General features: G+C 35.3%; 1 protein-coding gene across 1 annotated transcript in view; it reads left to right on the top strand.

The window, feature by feature from the left end:
• Positions 1 to 7,713: 7,713 nt before the first annotated feature.
• Positions 7,714 to 17,787, top strand: part of LOC143597735 (uncharacterized) — a 28,161-nt gene continuing 18,087 nt past the window's right edge. The window contains exons 1-9 of the mRNA XM_077076148.1: positions 7,714 to 8,066; positions 9,306 to 9,464; positions 9,541 to 9,606; positions 9,678 to 9,767; positions 10,742 to 11,041; positions 12,634 to 12,728; positions 13,101 to 13,136; positions 13,705 to 13,825; positions 13,915 to 14,151. Coding sequence (XP_076932263.1) covers positions 7,968 to 8,066; positions 9,306 to 9,464; positions 9,541 to 9,606; positions 9,678 to 9,767; positions 10,742 to 11,041; positions 12,634 to 12,728; positions 13,101 to 13,136; positions 13,705 to 13,825; positions 13,915 to 14,151 — 1,203 coding nt within the window. The 5' untranslated portion in view covers positions 7,714 to 7,967. The remainder of the gene's footprint in view (positions 8,067 to 9,305; positions 9,465 to 9,540; positions 9,607 to 9,677; positions 9,768 to 10,741; positions 11,042 to 12,633; positions 12,729 to 13,100; positions 13,137 to 13,704; positions 13,826 to 13,914; positions 14,152 to 17,787) is intronic.

Here is a 17,787-nt window from a genome sequence, read left to right as displayed (position 1 = left end):
ATTAACATCACTCGATGATTATAAGACAAGGATAAACTGGTAAGCTAGGAAGCTAAATAAAGAAGGTGAATACAGGAAGTATTCATTTTACTAGGACTAAGCAGGTATCGAGGACGAAACCTCTTTTAAGAAGGGTAGACTTGTAACATTCCGAAATTTCTAAAAATGATATTTAATATATCATTTAATTATGATAGAAAAGTTTACTTGAGTTAGTAAATGAAATAATAAAATAATAAAGATGGAAGGTTAAGTAGGTTTAAAGATGGAATTAAATATGAACTAAAAAGGAAAGATGGAACTAAGGTCCATGGGCTTAAGGGAGTATAAATACCCCTTAAACCCTAATCCTTTCCATTTCCATCAATCTCTACACCATAGCCTACACCTTCAATAGCACACACTTCTCCAATTCCCGTTTTTGAGAAAATAACCCACAAAGACACAATGATTTTCGGAGATCTAACCGTCGAATCAGTCTCAAACTTTAACTAAGTGTTCATGGCATATAATTGAAGATTCCCACCGATCAGATCTTCGATCAGAGCCCGGGAAGTCCAGTTTTTATCAGAAATGAAGATTTCCGGCGACTGTTCAGCTCTTACGGCCACTATAGCAGCGTTTTCCGGTGACGAAGAGCAGCTGGGTTGGTAGATCGGGGCGAGACGGTTTCGTGGTCGCTTGAATCACTCAATTCCGAGTTCGTTTGATATGGTTTTGGTCTATTAGAATGATTTCAAACATAAACCTCAAAGATACGTTTTTGTTAAAAAGGTTTACTTTTCGTGTACGGATTTGCATGAAAATTGGTAGGAAGATAGAACGTGTTACGATTATTGATAAAGTAATGAACTTTCGAGTAAATGGGTTAGTTGGTTCGTTTCGGGTAAAACGAGTAGTGTTCGGTTTATGAAAAGAACGGGTAAACGAAGTCGGTTTTTCATGAAACTTAGTAGGATAGTAAATCAGACCTTATTATGTGAGAAAAATATAAACTTGATGTTAAAAGTGGACTTGATGAACTCGTAAGTATGTACAATTCATATAATAACCCTAGATTTAGCTTAAACAAGTTCTAAATCAATAAAGGTGTAAACTTTATTGATAAGTAAGCTAGATCTTGGTCTAGGATGGAAAGGAAAACGTTTAAGGGGTGATATAACGCTAAAATATGAGAATGGGTGTTAATGCATGAAATGATAATGATAATAAGAGTGTTATTACCCCAACAGTGGGTTTACTCGAATGAGAAGCAAGTATTCGAATGGAGAGCATTCAATTAGAAAAGGGAAGAAAAAAGGAAAAGAGGATCCATGCGAATAGAATACCGAAGCAAGCATAGATTGGTTTGAATAACGGGTCGATTCGAATGGAGAACCCATTCAAATAGGGGTTCGATTCGAACGGAGAACCCATTCGAATATGGGTTCGATTCGAATGGAGAACCCATTAGAATAGGGGTTCGATTTGAATGGATAACCCATTCGAATAGAATGTTTAAATTGAACAGAAGGCTCGTTCGAATAAAAGGCTTGATTCGAATGGAGGGCCCATTCGAATCAAAACTGAACCATTCGATTCGATTCAACCTGGTTCAGCCCAGTCTGAACCAGATGACTGTTGGGCCAGACTTCACTAAGCCCACGAGCTTGCTAACTTAAATATAGTTAGCCCACCAGTTTAGACCCGATTAGCAAATAACCATAAATACATTAATTAGCTAAAAGTACCAACTAAATTAGTTACGAGGTTACTTAACAAATATGTATGCTTAACAGTTAGCTGTGCTCAATTAAAGAGGGGGATTACTATTAACTCCGAGCGTAACCGGATTCAGGTGAGTTTCTAGCCCCATTTCTTGTTATGTTTTCGAGGTTGTGTGCATACTCAATGTGATTAGTTAATACACTTACCTTAAGTGGTAAGTGTATGATATGTGTTAGTATGATATATGAAGTATGAATGATGTACGTATGCTAATGCAAAGATTGAAAGTATGTATGAAAGTTATAATTATAAAGATAAAGAAAGGTGAGGTATGGTTGTATGGTAGAAAAGGGAACCGGACCCTAATAATATTCGAGGCAAGAGGGAACCGGACCCTAATAATATTCGAGGCAAGAGGGAACCGGACCCTAATAATACTCGAGGAAGTATGGCGTAATGCTCTTTAAAACGTATAAGTATGTATTTAAAGTAAATAAAATATGAAAGTATGAAAAGTATGAAAGGAATAAAGTATGAAAGTATAAAGTATGAATGTACGTGTATGTATGTATGAATGAATGAAGCATAAGCAGGTTTAAGAAATTAATATGTGTCTTCGGATATGTATAAGTATGTATGTGAAGAAAATGTATGTTGCCTGATTAAATAAAACTCACTTAGCGTGGCTGACTTTTAGTATGCACGCATGTAAATATGTTTAATGAGCTAGCATGAGGATGTCACATGGCAAGGATTGAACGACTGACATCTGAAGATAGAAGAATTGATGTTTTAAATATGATGTTTTATGTTATGTTCTAAAGACCAGATTTGAATGTTTTGTAATGATGGGTTGAAGTTTTATATTCCGCAAAAGTTTTTAATTAACTCTGATTTGTAGAAATGTGTTTATGAGTAAATCCGACATGAAATGTAGAGCACCGGAAACGGGGCCTTACAAAGAATATGGGATTAGAAAGATCTAAAGCAAACCTCATTTTCTTTCATGGTCTTGAAGCATATTACCTCGTATATTTTCTTTAAGATCTCTACTATTTTCACTTGTACATTTAAAGATTGTACTTTAAAAGATCTCCTCATTTTGTTTAAAAGTATCTATATTATCAAACAAACTTTTTGTAAAAGCATAAAGCGAAGGTCATTAAATTTACATCCCCTTTAATAAAATTTAAATAGTTTTCATAAATAAATCACCATCTCCAACAATATAACATGTCATAATTTAGTGATTTAGGATGACTATTGAGATACACTTTCAAGATAGAAAGTTGTAGTCAATAAACATAAATTGCTAGTTGAATCAAAACCTTTGGTTTTTAGTAGAGTTCATGAATCCAACTTAATTTTTATGTCAAATGTGTTTTTGTAAAATGAGTTTGGCAAAGCAACTTGTGATGATGTGAATTGAAGAACCTAAAGGGTGTATGGGTTATTTTCAAATTTATTATAGAATAACTCTCATTTACTTCGAAAATTATCTGCAAGTATGTATAAATGAGATGAAGATAATAAGAGATGACACCAGACGCATAGTGGTTCTAGCGAATGTCAACAAATTCACTTTATGTTCACAGATCAATCTTTAACCAAGAGTGTGTTTTCACTAAGACATTCTTTTTGAACGATTAGAGATTATCGTTACAACATCTCACTAAGTCGGGTAGTAATTACCCTTCATATGTCTTTATCATGGTAGAGAAACTTTCATGTATTCCTTATGTTGACTTGAAATGGATTACCAATACAAAATCTCATTAAACATGGCAGTGATCACCTCTTCAAATGTCTCACTAATTCAGACAGTGATTGCACCTTAGTATCTTGCTAATCGGGTAGTGATCACATCTTCACTGTCTCACCAACCAAGATGGTGATTATCTTTACACTTCTCACTAGTTAGATAGTGATCACCCTACAATTTATACAAATGCTTTCGTTCATTTACTAATTTAGTTGATCTATATCAAATTGTGTGTACTCTTTTTTGACATAATTTCACTTTGAATTGCTTCTCTACTATGTATTTTATTGGAACTTCAAGGAAAAGTATAGTCGCAAGTCACATGTTGACCATGGACACAATGTTTCCTCCAAAAATTTGAGTTACAAATATGGTTGTTTATGAGAATCGCTTAAAATTTTGGGGCTTAGGACGAACATAAAAAAGTACCTCTAAAATCACGCTTTTAATTATGTGATAGATAATTTCATAATGGTATTTCCCTTGCATATATTATTATTATTGAATACCTTAGGGCTTAGACTTAACTTATTTAGTCCACATACCATAATGGTATTTCCCTTGCATATATTATTATTATTATTATTATTATTATTATTATTATTATTATTATTATTATTATTAGCTTTTATATAGCTGTTAAACTGTGATCTTATTATTAATATTATATAATAATATTAATATTAATATTAATATTATTATAATTAGTAGTTGTTTTTATATAACTGTTAAAATTTGATTTCCTTTATTTTGCTTTATTTTCCTTTATTTTGCTTCATACGCATGTTCTTAGAGCCGAGGGTCTCTCTGGAAGCCACCTCTTTATTCCTTTGGATAGAGGTACGGTGTGCCTACATCCCACCCTCCCCAGGCCCTACTTATAGCTTTGCTGTCGGTGGGATTTTACTGGGCATGATTGATTGATTGATTGATTGATTGATAATTTCATAACTTTAGTAATAACCCAATATGAACCCAAAAAAAATATATAATAACAAAAAGTTACTAAAATAACCGATATAAAAAATTAAAGAAAATTTATTTGTTCTATAAAAGTAAAAATACCATCAATGGGATTTAAACCCCCTTACCTTTGATCTCATGGACTACAATTCCAATCTTTGTACAAAAGAGTCATTTTTTTTATTTATGTTTTAAAACAAAATTATATATATATATATATATATATATATATATTAACGATTATAGGCCTCTTGAAAGAAATGGCCTGAGTCCGTCGACCTCCTCAACCCCCGCTTTGGGCCGACCCTGGTTATAAATATGAACGGCAATGAGACATGTATTGATAAATCCCAATCCCATACTCGATTATGAAACCACATCCTGTATTAGGCTCAACGCATCTCGCACCCCACATATATCGTGTATACCCATTAATTTATTAAAAACATATGTGTTAAAATTTCCAACTACATTTATTTTTCTTCCGTTTCTATTGTTTAAAAGATAAGTTTTAGCAATTTTTTAATGAAAAATACAAAAGTCTTAGAAAACATCATGTAGACCCCAGGAAGGATATAGCTAAAAGAAACAATGATGAAGTATACATCTAGAATAAACGTAACAATATTATATTCAACAAAAAGAAATACTAATAAAATTTATCACAAAGACATATATAAACAGTAACATAACTTGGTGAGTTGGTTGATGAAATAATAATAAATATGTTAATAATAATAAGAGTCGAGAGCGAGTGAGTCAAACTGAGTATTGTCCACCTCTTTCTTCAAACTCGTTGAATCCACTCCAAGTGCACATTATTAAGTATTAACATACACAACACCTTCAATTTCTCATCAATCAATCAATTTTCTATCTAATTCTAATTCTTTTGTTTATAATCAACAACTTCAACTTCAACTTCAATTTTGATTCAATTTCAGTAATTGAAGCATAATAAGAAGAATCGAACACGTCTGTTTCTGGTAACATTCCTTCCTTCGGATTATTATTATTATTATTATTATTGAATGAATGAATCAATAATCATCGGATATTAGACTTTCTTTCTTGCTTAGGGTTTTTATTTTATTATTATGTCTAATAATAAGTACAGTTAGATGATAGATGTTGTTGAATTCAATTTAGCAGTTGTTAATTGTTTCTCTGTTTTTAAATATATATTATACATATATCTCTTTAACTGGTATTCATGATTACAATCCTCAATATATCAAAACATTAATGAATAGCAACACTAATCGCCCAATACTTTGCTAGTCTGTGAGTTACTTGTTAATAGGTGACATTAGTCTAGGGATGAGCTCAGTAACGAAATGCTTGTTTTGCTACCATTTCCTCATCCCTACTTGATTAGTCGGAGAGATTCAATCATAAAGTTGAAGAATCAGACAAGTATTTTCATCTATTCGGAGGATTCATATCGGTTGATCTTGTGGTAAGATTCGTTCGGTCTCTGTGATGTTATTCGGTTAGGAATTTGAGTAGAAATGTTGCTTAGGGTTTTTATGTGTAATAACAAGTACAGTTAGATGATATGAGGTTAAAATGATATTGTGTTAATTTTGTTACTTCATCCATGACTTGTTAAATTTAGTGGTCTTGTTCACTGGATTACTTGATTTTGTTGATTGTTTTCTGTTTATGAAAATTTTCAAAGTAATTAGGTTTTCATCATGAAAGATATCTATTTAGGATAATTTTAAGTGGTATTCATGAATAATGATTATAATTATTCCTAGTGCATGAGGCCGTAGAGCTACTTAGTCGTGTCCAACGGGCCATGAATAAATAATGTATGACCCCACAATCTATGAGTTTTATTTTTAAGTGACTTACTCTTGCTATTTAGAAAGGGCTAGCGGCGCAGCTTGTTGCCCGGCTGCCTTCTGAATCGATGTAAACACTACTTTTTAATGAAACTGAGAAAGAAACTATCCCCAATATATGACTTTAAACATCTAGAACATTAATGAACAGGAAGTCTGTATGTGCTATTATTTTAGTTTTAGTTGATTAAATTCAACTGGATGTTTCAATAAGCTAATAAAAATTAAGATAATATTGCTATGATTTTTGTTACCTGAGTAAGTTAATGACAAATGTGTGGTGGCGTATGCTTGTTTTAGTATGATCTTACTTGGCAGCATTAATTTCAAATCAATAATTTACACACTTGAGTACATGACACACCATTCATATACTTTATGTGTGGAGTTTTAAACTTAATACCAAATTGGTTAACACATTTTCTCAATTGTAAATGAACAAAGAAGAGGCGTATTAGCACTTAATACCAAGTTGGTAGACAGTTGCTTGAAGTTATGGATATGGTAGATAGCGTTAAAGAAGTTATATATGTTAACCACTTAAAATTTAAAATAATCAATAAGGTTTATAGCTCAACGCACACTCCATTCTTTTGACTTTAATGGTCTCGCATTTGCTTCTTAATATGATATCCTGAAAAAGATTCTTGACTCTTGAAGTGTTTGAATTTAATAAACATTGCTTTATGTCAACCAATATCAGGAATAAAAAACTGTATATATTACGTTATGTCCCAAAACAATCAAACAGAACACCAAGAAACTGATCATAAAGGTAAAAGAATAGATTGTATTTTGAGATGATTTAAGAATTAAGATTTGGTGCTTATCATGGAAAGCTTCTTTCAATCTGGCTGATGTTCAGATCATTCATGTGAAATAGCAAGAATTAGTATCATTCTGACATTAATGATGCTTATGTAGTAATACCATTTGTAAGAGAGAATTATTATAACTTGTCATGAAAGTAGGGCTATAGACGAACTGAACCGAACAGAACCGAACCGAACAAGGCCTTGTTCATGGTCGCCTGTTAAGCTTTTATAAGACAAGCGAACCTTTCACAAACACCTAATTGAACGAAATTTTTTGTTCATGTTCATTCATTAAGGAAACAAATTTGTTCACGAACAAAAACGAACGAACATAAATGAACACAAACAATGCTTTATTTGATTTGGCTAACCGAGAATGGCCGGTGTCAAAGATTCAGTCCGGCTACCAACTTTTTGTTGGTATTTATTTAACATTCACACTCATATGTTAATGATTTAATTCGCATATAAATTAATCAAATAATACCGATATATATTTTTGTTTTATATTTAATAACTTTGCTTAATTTTATATTAATAAATTAGAAAAGTCATTAAAAAGTATAAAAAATATTTAATGAACAAACATAAAGGAACAAATATTAATGAACATAAACAAACACCTTTTTGAACGTTCACGAGCACAGTTTAATGAACATGACCTCCGTTTGTGTTCGTGCATGTAGTTACGTTCATTCATTTATTAAACGAACGGACATAAAAGAACTTCCTACCGAATAGTTCACGAACAGTTTGCTGAATGTTTGGTTCATTTACAGCCCTACATGAAAGTATAGTCCGTTGTTTTAAAAGGGACTAATTTCATAATTGTACCTTAAGTTTCTTAAATTTGGTGTAGGGAACTCCGCAATGCACCGTGTGGGTAGTGCAGGCAATACCTCAAATTCAGTCCGCCCTCGTAGGGAGAAAAGACTGACATATGTTTTAAATGATGCTGATGATACAAAGGTTAGAGTTTAATTTGTTTGTACACATTTCCTCTTTATTTGGAATAAAATTGTTACATTCCCATAATATATTTGCATACCCATGTGCCAACATGCTTAAACTTCACTAAAGGTTTCCATATAATTTACAAGGTATGAAGTTAAAATACATTTAAGACGAAAGGGAATGTTTCTAGACTATATATTGGCCGCCTCCTTTTTTTAGTAGTTTACTTGCTTGGTTCTTCTAGTGACTATTGTAATTTGTGACCCTAGATATATTTCTTACTAGAGAACATGTAGATGCATTTATTGTAATGGTTTAAATATAATAATATAATTAATGCATTTATTTTAATGGTTCAAGTATGATAGTATAATTAATATTATTTCAAACCAAAAGTCCAAAACAATAATTGTGATTAGATAGCTCGGTTATCAAATTTTTATGCAAATAAAAGTATATTGGTCCTATTATCAGTACACCACTCCAAAAGTATACACCGGCTTGCCTGTTACATCATACACGCGGTATAACCTTTTTTTCGTGTTGTCATATGGGTCGAATGCCCTTTTTCGTTCTATGTTACGGGCTGTATGATGTCATATAGGTGTATTATAGGGCGGAAAATGTCATACGACCTGTATGGCTTTGTAAGTGGTCACATATGTTATTTTTTGCTAGTTAAAAACATCATACAAGTCGTATGATGCCATATCGGTCATATAATAGGTTGAAAAAGTTCATATAACCCGTATGGGTTTGTCAATGGTCACATAAGCCATTTCTTCATCAGTTGAAAACATCATATAGGCCATATGATAGGGAGAAAAAGGCCATACAACCCGTATGGCTTTGTTAGTGGTTACATAAGTTATTTCTTTGTCACCATAGACATCATACGGGCCGTCTGATTTAGCCCTCATACGACCCATATGACCATTTTTTCACCTGTCATACGGTCAGTGGTGTCTGGATAGTATGTTAGTGGTGTTTGTAACTTTGTATAGCGGAATGCGGATGGAGTGTGGAAGCTTGAAAGAATTGTTTTATATCTGTCTTTACTATTTATCTCAGTTATATATTGGTTTTTCAATCCTGTACATATATCGTGTTTCATGCATCTTTCAATGGTATCTTCCTATTAATGAATAAATCATTAGTGCACATTCCGATCCTCAGTTGTTATAACTTATAACTATATATTTAAAAGAAATTTAGTCAAATGCAATATTGAGCCCCTCGGTTTGCGCTTTGCAGCATCGTGCAGGTGTCAACTGTTTATCAGTTCTAAAACCGTCAGAACCAGATAATTGTAGTTATCTCTTCACCGGGAGCCGTGATGGCACGCTAAAAAGATGGGGATTAGGTGATGAGGGTGCCACCTGTTCAACTACTTTCGAGTCTCATGTTGACTGGGTATATTTCTAAACATCACTTGTGTTCAATACTTCAATTAATACTACTTCACTAAAGAACACATTGGGCTGTACAGGTCAATGATGCAGTCATTATTGGAGGGAATACCCTTGTATCCTGCTCCTCAGATACAACTGTCAAGGTTTAATTTATTTATAAAATTATCATTAATGTTCACCTAACTCTCACTAATATTATTCTGGATTATACCAGACATGGGATTGTTTTTCAGAAGGAACTTGCACAAGGACTTTTCGCCAGCACACAGATTATGTTACTTGTCTTGCTGCTGCAGAAAATAATGCAACCTCTGCTTTGAAAATATGCGTTTTGCTTTATTCTAATTAAAAGACACCATATATTTTCAGCTGAAAATTTGAAATTATGAACACAGTTTCCAGTATAGGTGGTAAGTTGGGCGTGACTCGAGTTTGGATAATGGGTTCTGAATATAACGAATGGGTTGGGTTGAGTTGACACGAAGACGCTTTGTCCATTTCTTTTACTTTAAAATAAATACAGTTTGTGTTAATTATGAATCCAATATTGTTACAATAATAACCAATCATTAAAAAAAGCGAGTTTGAAGGTTTAAATTTAGTGGTGCAATCTGTGCTGCTGAACGCTACCGGTTTAATAATCGTGTCAAAACAACTCAACCCTAACAGGGACACGCTTAACCATGTAACTCGGACACGACTCACTAACCCGTTTATCTAAACACTTCAAGTTGGTTGGCAGGTTGACTTGTTTTTTACCTGAATTCCAACCCGAGCACTCCGCTTTCTGTTTCCAAACATGTTATATGGTCAGCCTATATATGACTTGGTTTTAATTTTTAAAAGTGCGTGACAAGATTGAAAAAATAAGATACTTAAAACAGAGGCGGTGCTTCTTTCACATGCGGGTCAACATTAGTCAAATTAGTGTTTTGAGGAGGCTGATATGTAAAAACAATCAAAAGAATAAAGATATTATGAATAGTTTACTTCATAAAGAAGGTTGATATGTAAAAGAGATGGAGAGAAGTGCAGCTTTTGAATATACATAAAGCTTATATGGTTGTACATAAGGCCTGTGTACGTAAAGCTCTCACCTTGACTTTCCGGACCAAAACGTCTTGCACTATCTAAAACCAAGAGTCCGACCCAAACCTGTTTAAACACAACCCTAACCCGTGTTGTCTTGCACTTTAACCTGTTCCACTTTTACCCAACTATTTTAATTTAATCTACATATTCCTGATACTAAATTTTTTTGGTATTTTATTCTTTTAGAGCAATATTGTAGCTTCGGGTGGACTTGGTGGTGAAGTATTCATATGGGATCTTGAAGCAGCGGTTGCTCCATTCACAAAGACTAGTGAGGTGGCAGTTGCTGATTCATCAAATGGAATTAATGGCTCAGGACCCGCTACGAGTTTACGAGCAATTAGCTCAAGTAACAGCATTACTACATCACAGACAAATCAACCTCAAGGATATGTTCCAATTTCTGCTAAAGGACACAAAGAGTCTGTTTATGCATTAGCAATGAACGACAGTGGGACCCTTTTGGTGTCTGGTGGAACCGAGAAGGTATATTTTGTAAACTTTGTAGGGATTGATTTTAAGGGTGTAAACGAGCCAGTCTTGAGCTCGTGTAGGATTAATCTCGGCTTGTTTGACTTACAAGAGCTCGAGCTTGAGATCGGCTTGTTTTGAGCTCTGTTTTTAAAGCTTGAGCAGCTGAGCTCTGTTCGTGAGTAGTATTTTATAGGGTGTGTAAAAAACAAAACACCAAAAAAACCCGAAAAGCAAACGGTATTTGTAACCGGAAAAAACCGATCTGAATTGTTTGGTTTTAGGTGTGGTTCTAAACCGTTTCCGAATTGTGAATTTGGTTTTTCGGTTCCACAAATCTTGCTCATTCGGATAACCAAACCAAATTCAATTGAATAAACTGAATAATAACCAGTTGAATACTTGAAATCGGATAAATCTTGCTTATTTGGTTTAATTGGTTGAATGTGAATAAATCTTGCTTAATCGGTTTAATCGGTTAAAATGGGTTTAGTTAGACACATTTCTAATTCGGATTGGTTTGGTTTTCAGTTATGGCCAAAAAGAATTCAAAACCGAATAAACTGATAATAAATCTAAAATGGGGGTAGTTTTATCTTCTCTGGTTGCTGGGAGATTTGGCCTGCTAGAAATGCATCTGTTCATGATTCAGTTGCTATGTCTTCTTCATCTATTATCAATAAAGTCAATGGAACCGATGAACACTCCTAGTTTTTTCAAGCTCAAGCTCGGCTAGTTTATTGTTATTTTTAAATATAAATTTTGCAAATAACATAATTTATATTATTTAGTTAAATACTTAGGTGTATCATAATAATCTGTATAATAATAGTTTATATGAAAATATATGTTTAGCATATTAAATAAACGTTATAGGTTAATAGGCTCGTTTAGGCTTTCGGGCCAGCTTGAGCTTGATAACTTAAGCTCGGGCTCGTTTATTAAACAAGCTTATATTTGGGCTCGAGCTCATGCTCGTGTATTGAACAAGCTTATATCTAGGCTCGAGCTCGGCTTGGGATTGGCTTGTTTATTATTTATGAGTTAAAGTTATTTTTTATGCACTTTTTATTCTAATATATGTATATAACATTATATTTATATTTTATATTTTTTCTTATCATAATTATTTATATAATAATAGTTATTACAATATCGATGAAATAAAAAGTATAATATTAAAGCCTCGTTTTGGCGCTTGATCCAGCTCACGCTCAAGCTCAAGCTTGATAAGTCAAACACGGCCTCGTATATTAAACCAGTTTATATTTAGGTGCAAGCTTGGGCTCGTTACTTAACAAGCTTATATTTAGGTTCAAGCTCGGGTTTGTTTATTAAGCTAAGCAAGCTTATAATTAGGCTCGAGCTCAAGTACATTTAATAAACAAGCTTATAGTTATATTTAGGCTCTAGCTCGGGCTCAAGTTCATTTAAGTTTGGCTCAATTCGAGTTTTTAGTGAGCTGACCTCAAGTAGCTCATGAGTGGCTTGGTTCGTTTACACCCCTAGTTGCTTTTTATTATTATTTTTTTCGTTTTCACACATGTTCTGCCATGTAACTTCACATATTGTTACATGCATGTATGTGGATTTTTTTTTTCGTGCAGGCTGTACGTGTCTGGGACTCAAGAACTGGTTCAAAGATAATGAAGCTTCAAGGGCATACAGATAATATTAGGGCTCTTCTCGACTCTACTAGGAGGTTTGTTTTCTTGTTTATATTATTTGTTTACATTGAAAACCTGAAATGAATATATATATATATATATATATATATAGTTCTTAAATGATACCAACCCTATATATATATATATATATATATATATGCTCTAATTATTGGGTTTTAGCTCAAATTGTAATTTGACTAGATAGTTGGGAATGTATAGCATCTAGGGAGTAAATGCAACACCATTATCTAATCTGGTTAAAGCGCTTTCGTGCCCCCCCAGACCTTAGTTTGCATTATGTTTTTTCGTTGTTTTTATTCAAAGCTTACTCAGACAAGCTTTATTTATTTATTTATTTTGGATTATTAAGCTATTTGGTTAATGATGCAACATTATCATGATTTCAGGTTCTGCCTCTCAGGATCCTCCGATTCTATGATCAGGTAGGCATCTTTACTGCTAATTATGGCTGTTCAAAAAGCTCGACCGAACTGAGCTGGCTTGGTTTGTAAGCGAGCTGAGCCAAAGCCATGGTAAGCGCGCCTTATTGGCTCGCTCGTAGGCTCGTTTAGCTGGCTTGTTAGCTAAATTTTAATATATTAGTTATAACCAAAAAGTATAACCCAAATTATAATATATATGAATCATAAGTCTTGTAGTATATTCGTTGTGAATAATGTGTATGTTAAGATTATTTTTTTTCTTTTATATATATCAATGTGTATAAATATAAAATTATATTTACTTTTAAATAAACAAGTTGGTTCGATGAGGTACAAGCTGGCTCGACCATTTTTACGAGCCGAGCCCAAGCCCAACCTGGCTTGGCCTGTCTTGGTTCATATACAGCTCTAGTGGTAATATGTGTTGCTGTTATGATTGTGGCACCATATTATCAACATAAAGTTTTCATGCTGAACAGAAGACTATAATTCAACTTAAGAAAAGCTGTTTGATGCCTTCTTTTTTTTTTATTCTTTTTATAACGAATATGATAGATATTTGTGATAGATTGTGGGATCTAGGGCAGCAGCGGTGCATACACTCTTATGCTGTTCATACTGATTCTGTGTGGGCACTCGCAAGCACTCCAACATTTACTCATGTGTATAGTGGTGGACGAGATCTTTCTGTGAGTTCACATCTGTATCTCTAAATAAGGGGGCGTTTGGATGCACGTTTAGAAACTGATTATGATCATTTATCTGTTTCTACTTGCAGTTGTACTTGACAGATCTTTCAACAAGAGAGAGTGTGTTGCTTTGCAATGAGGACCATCCTATTCAGCAGTTAGCATTACATGATGATGGTATATGGGTTGCAACAACAGATTCTTCTGTGAACAGGTGGCATTCTGAAAGTTTAACTCCTGAGAAAGTGTTTCAACGAGGCGGTTCGTTTCTTGCTGGAAATTTGTCCTTTTCAAGGGCTAGAGCTTCTTTAGAAGGGTCTACCCCTGTGAGTCATCTTTTCTATCATTAATTTAATTATGATTATACTTATTATTATTAGGGTTTGTTAGTTTATGGCCTGTAGGCCCAAGTTAGGTAAGGTTTCTCTATGATTTAGGGGTGTGCATGGTCGGTTTTGGCCCAAGATCATAACTATAACTTAACTTTCGGTTAACCAGAGAACCATAACTGATTGGTCATGGTTAAGTAGGTTATGGTTAATCGTTTTAGATTCTGATTCGGTTTGGTTATGGGTTAGTTTACCGCATAGTCACAGGGTACGTAGAATCACCCGCGATCTTCGTTCCGGATCGCACGTACCGGAAACGGGTACAAATTGTACCGATTGCTGATGGTGCGCGATCCGGATCGGTGAAATTGAAAGTTCCCAATTGTTGCACGAATTGTTCTACTTTAACCCGATTCGCGTTCCCGGTTATTAGACACTTAAATATATGTATTATATTAGAGGGATTAATGTGTAACTTTGTATTCTATTTATAGTCCATGTATTATTCTATTATACAATATAATACGTAATAAGTTACCAAAGATTGTTTTGGTATCACAGCCGATCCCAACAACCCTAATTCTGCCGCCACCCTTCTACTAATCCCTGTCAGATTCTGTTCTTCTCCAACTGGTCAACAATGGCCATCGTTTCTTTCACTAGAGAAGATAAAACCAGCCACAACTCTCACAAATTTGGATTTACTCTAAGTCCTACCAATTATGGATATTGGAAAACAATGATCCAACCTTTTCTTCTCACTAATGGACTCTTTCCCTACATCGATGGATCCATTGTTTGTCCATCGAAAACTGTCACAGTTTCATCTTCATCCTCTGACAAAGAACCTGCGTTGCTGACCCAGCAACCGAATCCTGAGTATTTAGCATGGATCTCCAATGATGCTCATGTTCGCATGCTGCTCCTCTCAACGATTTCTGAAGCTTCTTTCAAACATGTTCAGTTCCTTGGAGCGTGCCTATGCACCACATACATCTTCACGGGATTACACCCTCAAAACCCAACTGCTAAAGATTCAGATGAAATCAGAAGAAACATCTACCGCCTATCTTACACGAGCACAAGAGTACGCAGATGCCTTAGCAAACATTGGTGAGCCTATGAAAGAAAAAAATATTGTTATGCTGGTTATTTCAGGTCTTAGAGAAGAATATAATTACCTGAAACCCACCTTAATTACAAGACACCCTCCTGTTGTTTTTTTGGAACTTCATGGATTGCTTGCGGACCATGAATACATGACCAAGAAAACTGATCCAGAACCCACTGTTCCAGCTGTCCAAGCCTTTACGGCTACTAGCAGTCGTGGCTCTTCCACTGTTTCACTTCCATCTGAAACAGTCCAGTCCCTTCAACAGCTGATGACACAGTTAGGGCTCACGGTACAACCTGCACAGCAGCAACATCAGGCCTTTAATAATACCCGTGGACCGTCCAACCGTAACCGTGGGTACTCAAATCGTCGCAGTCGTGGCAACTACAACAACCAATCTTACAACAACAATCAAAACAACAGAAACACGGGACCTACTACGGGTTATAATCAAAGATTTGGTTGGGCATCTAGTCAGAATACAATCTATGGTTCTTGCAACAGGTGTGGAATTGATCATATTCCATCATTGTGCCCCACTCGTGATCCAGCACAATTCGTCCACAACGACAACCTTCACAAGCAAACGTTGCTGATCATCGCTCACAAGCGTCTTCATGGCTGCCCGACACTGGTGCTAACAGTCACGTGGCACCAAATCTCAGTGGTTTTGACAACTCTGAACCGTATTATGGTAAGGACACACTTCTTGTTGGTAATGGCAATGGTTTACCTATTCTTCATATTGCTTCCACTACATTTAATTCACCAGCCAAAACCTTTTCTATTAACAACATTCTTCATGTCCCACAAATAAAACGAAATCTTCTCTCCGTACAAAGTTTTTGTCAAGACAATAATGTATTCTTTGAATTTCACTCCTAACTTTTTTTGTGTGAAGGATACGGTTACCCGCACTATCCTCCTCATGGGTCCCAGTAAAGATGGGCTCTACTCCTTCAGCCTACCTAAGATTCGTCATGTCTCCAACATTGCTTTTTCCACTGTTCGCGCTTCTCCCACAACTTGGCATCAAAGACTTGGGCATCCTCATCCGCAACTCTTACAGTCTGATTTCTAAAAATTGTCTTCCTGTTACGAATAGTTCTGGTTTTTCTTTTTGTAATGCTTGCCCTATGGGAAAATCTTCAAAAATGCACTTGTCATCTTCGAGTTATAAAAGTGAACATGTATTGGATTTGGTTTTTTGTGATGTTTGGTGCCAGCTCCTGTTGCTTCTTTTTATGGTCATCGTTACTTTTTACTTTGTGTTGATCATTATACTAGATACATGTGGATTTTTCCCCTTAAACATAAATCTGATGTGTTTAGCACTTTCAAACAATTTCATACAATGGCTGAAAGACAATTTAAAACACAACTTAAAACAGTTCAATCAGATTGGGGCGGAGAATTCCGAAACTTGTCCTTCTTTTTCACAACACTTGGCATCATACATCGTCTCTCTTGCCCTCATTCAAGCGAACAAAATGGCTTTGTTGAGAGACGACACCGCCATGTGGTGGAAACTGGTCTCACCCTTTTGGCGAATTCTGGTGTTCCAAAGCGTTTTTGGAACTTTGCCTTTGAAACTGCTACATACCTTATAAACCGGATGCCTTCTCGTGCTTCATCAAATATCTCTCCCTTTGAGCATCTTCTTAACCGTAAACCGAATATGTCCTTCTTACGTGTCTTTGGATGCCAATGTTTTCCTCACCTCGGTCCTTATAATCCACACAAAATGGATTTTCATTCGCTGCAGTGCATCTTTTTAGGGTACAGCCCGTCTCATCACGGGTATCTATGCCTTGACCCTACTACTGATCGTATTTACACTGCCCGACATGTCCGGTTCAATGAGGCACATTTTCCTCTTCTACAACCATCCTCCCCTACAAACTCTACACCTGCCCCTGATCCTTATTTCTCATCATATCCCTCTCCTATTCCAAATTCCCAACCATCCAGCCCACAAAATCTTGATACACCTGAAACAACCACCCTGGATACCACTACCTCAAACCAATCTGTTTCCACACCTTCTACTACTACAACTCCCTCATCACCATCAACCACCTTTGGACCAGCCCCACCCGTCTCATCAGCCCTTGAGACTACCAGTCCCACCCAAACCGAATTCCAACCTGCCCAACCATATCCCGATACACCCCCAACCACCACAATCCCCAACTACTCAGCTTCTTCCACCACTAATCCACCTTTGCTTTTTTACTTATAACAGGCGTCAAACCACCCAATCAGCTGCTAACAATCAGCCACCTACCTCTTCATCCGAAACCGAAAGTCAACCGCGTACTCGACCTTCAAACCTTAGACAAAATCCTAAGAAAAACGTTAAATACAATGCTTCCGCCTTCCACACCTCTATCGACTATTCCTCAACTGAACCTTCTACCTTTGCCATTGCTAACAAAAGTCCTCCATGACACGTTGCCATGGTAGAGGAATTCAAAGCCTTAATGCGAAATGGTACGTGGACTTTAGTACCACCCATT

This window comes from Bidens hawaiensis, unplaced genomic scaffold (genome assembly GCF_021521415.1).
Source record: "Bidens hawaiensis isolate Kalapana, Puna unplaced genomic scaffold, B.hawaiensis_p1.1 tig00048955_1, whole genome shotgun sequence".
Taxonomy (NCBI): Eukaryota; Viridiplantae; Streptophyta; class Magnoliopsida; order Asterales; family Asteraceae; genus Bidens; species Bidens hawaiensis.
This window is presented reverse-complemented; position numbering and strand designations above follow the sequence as displayed.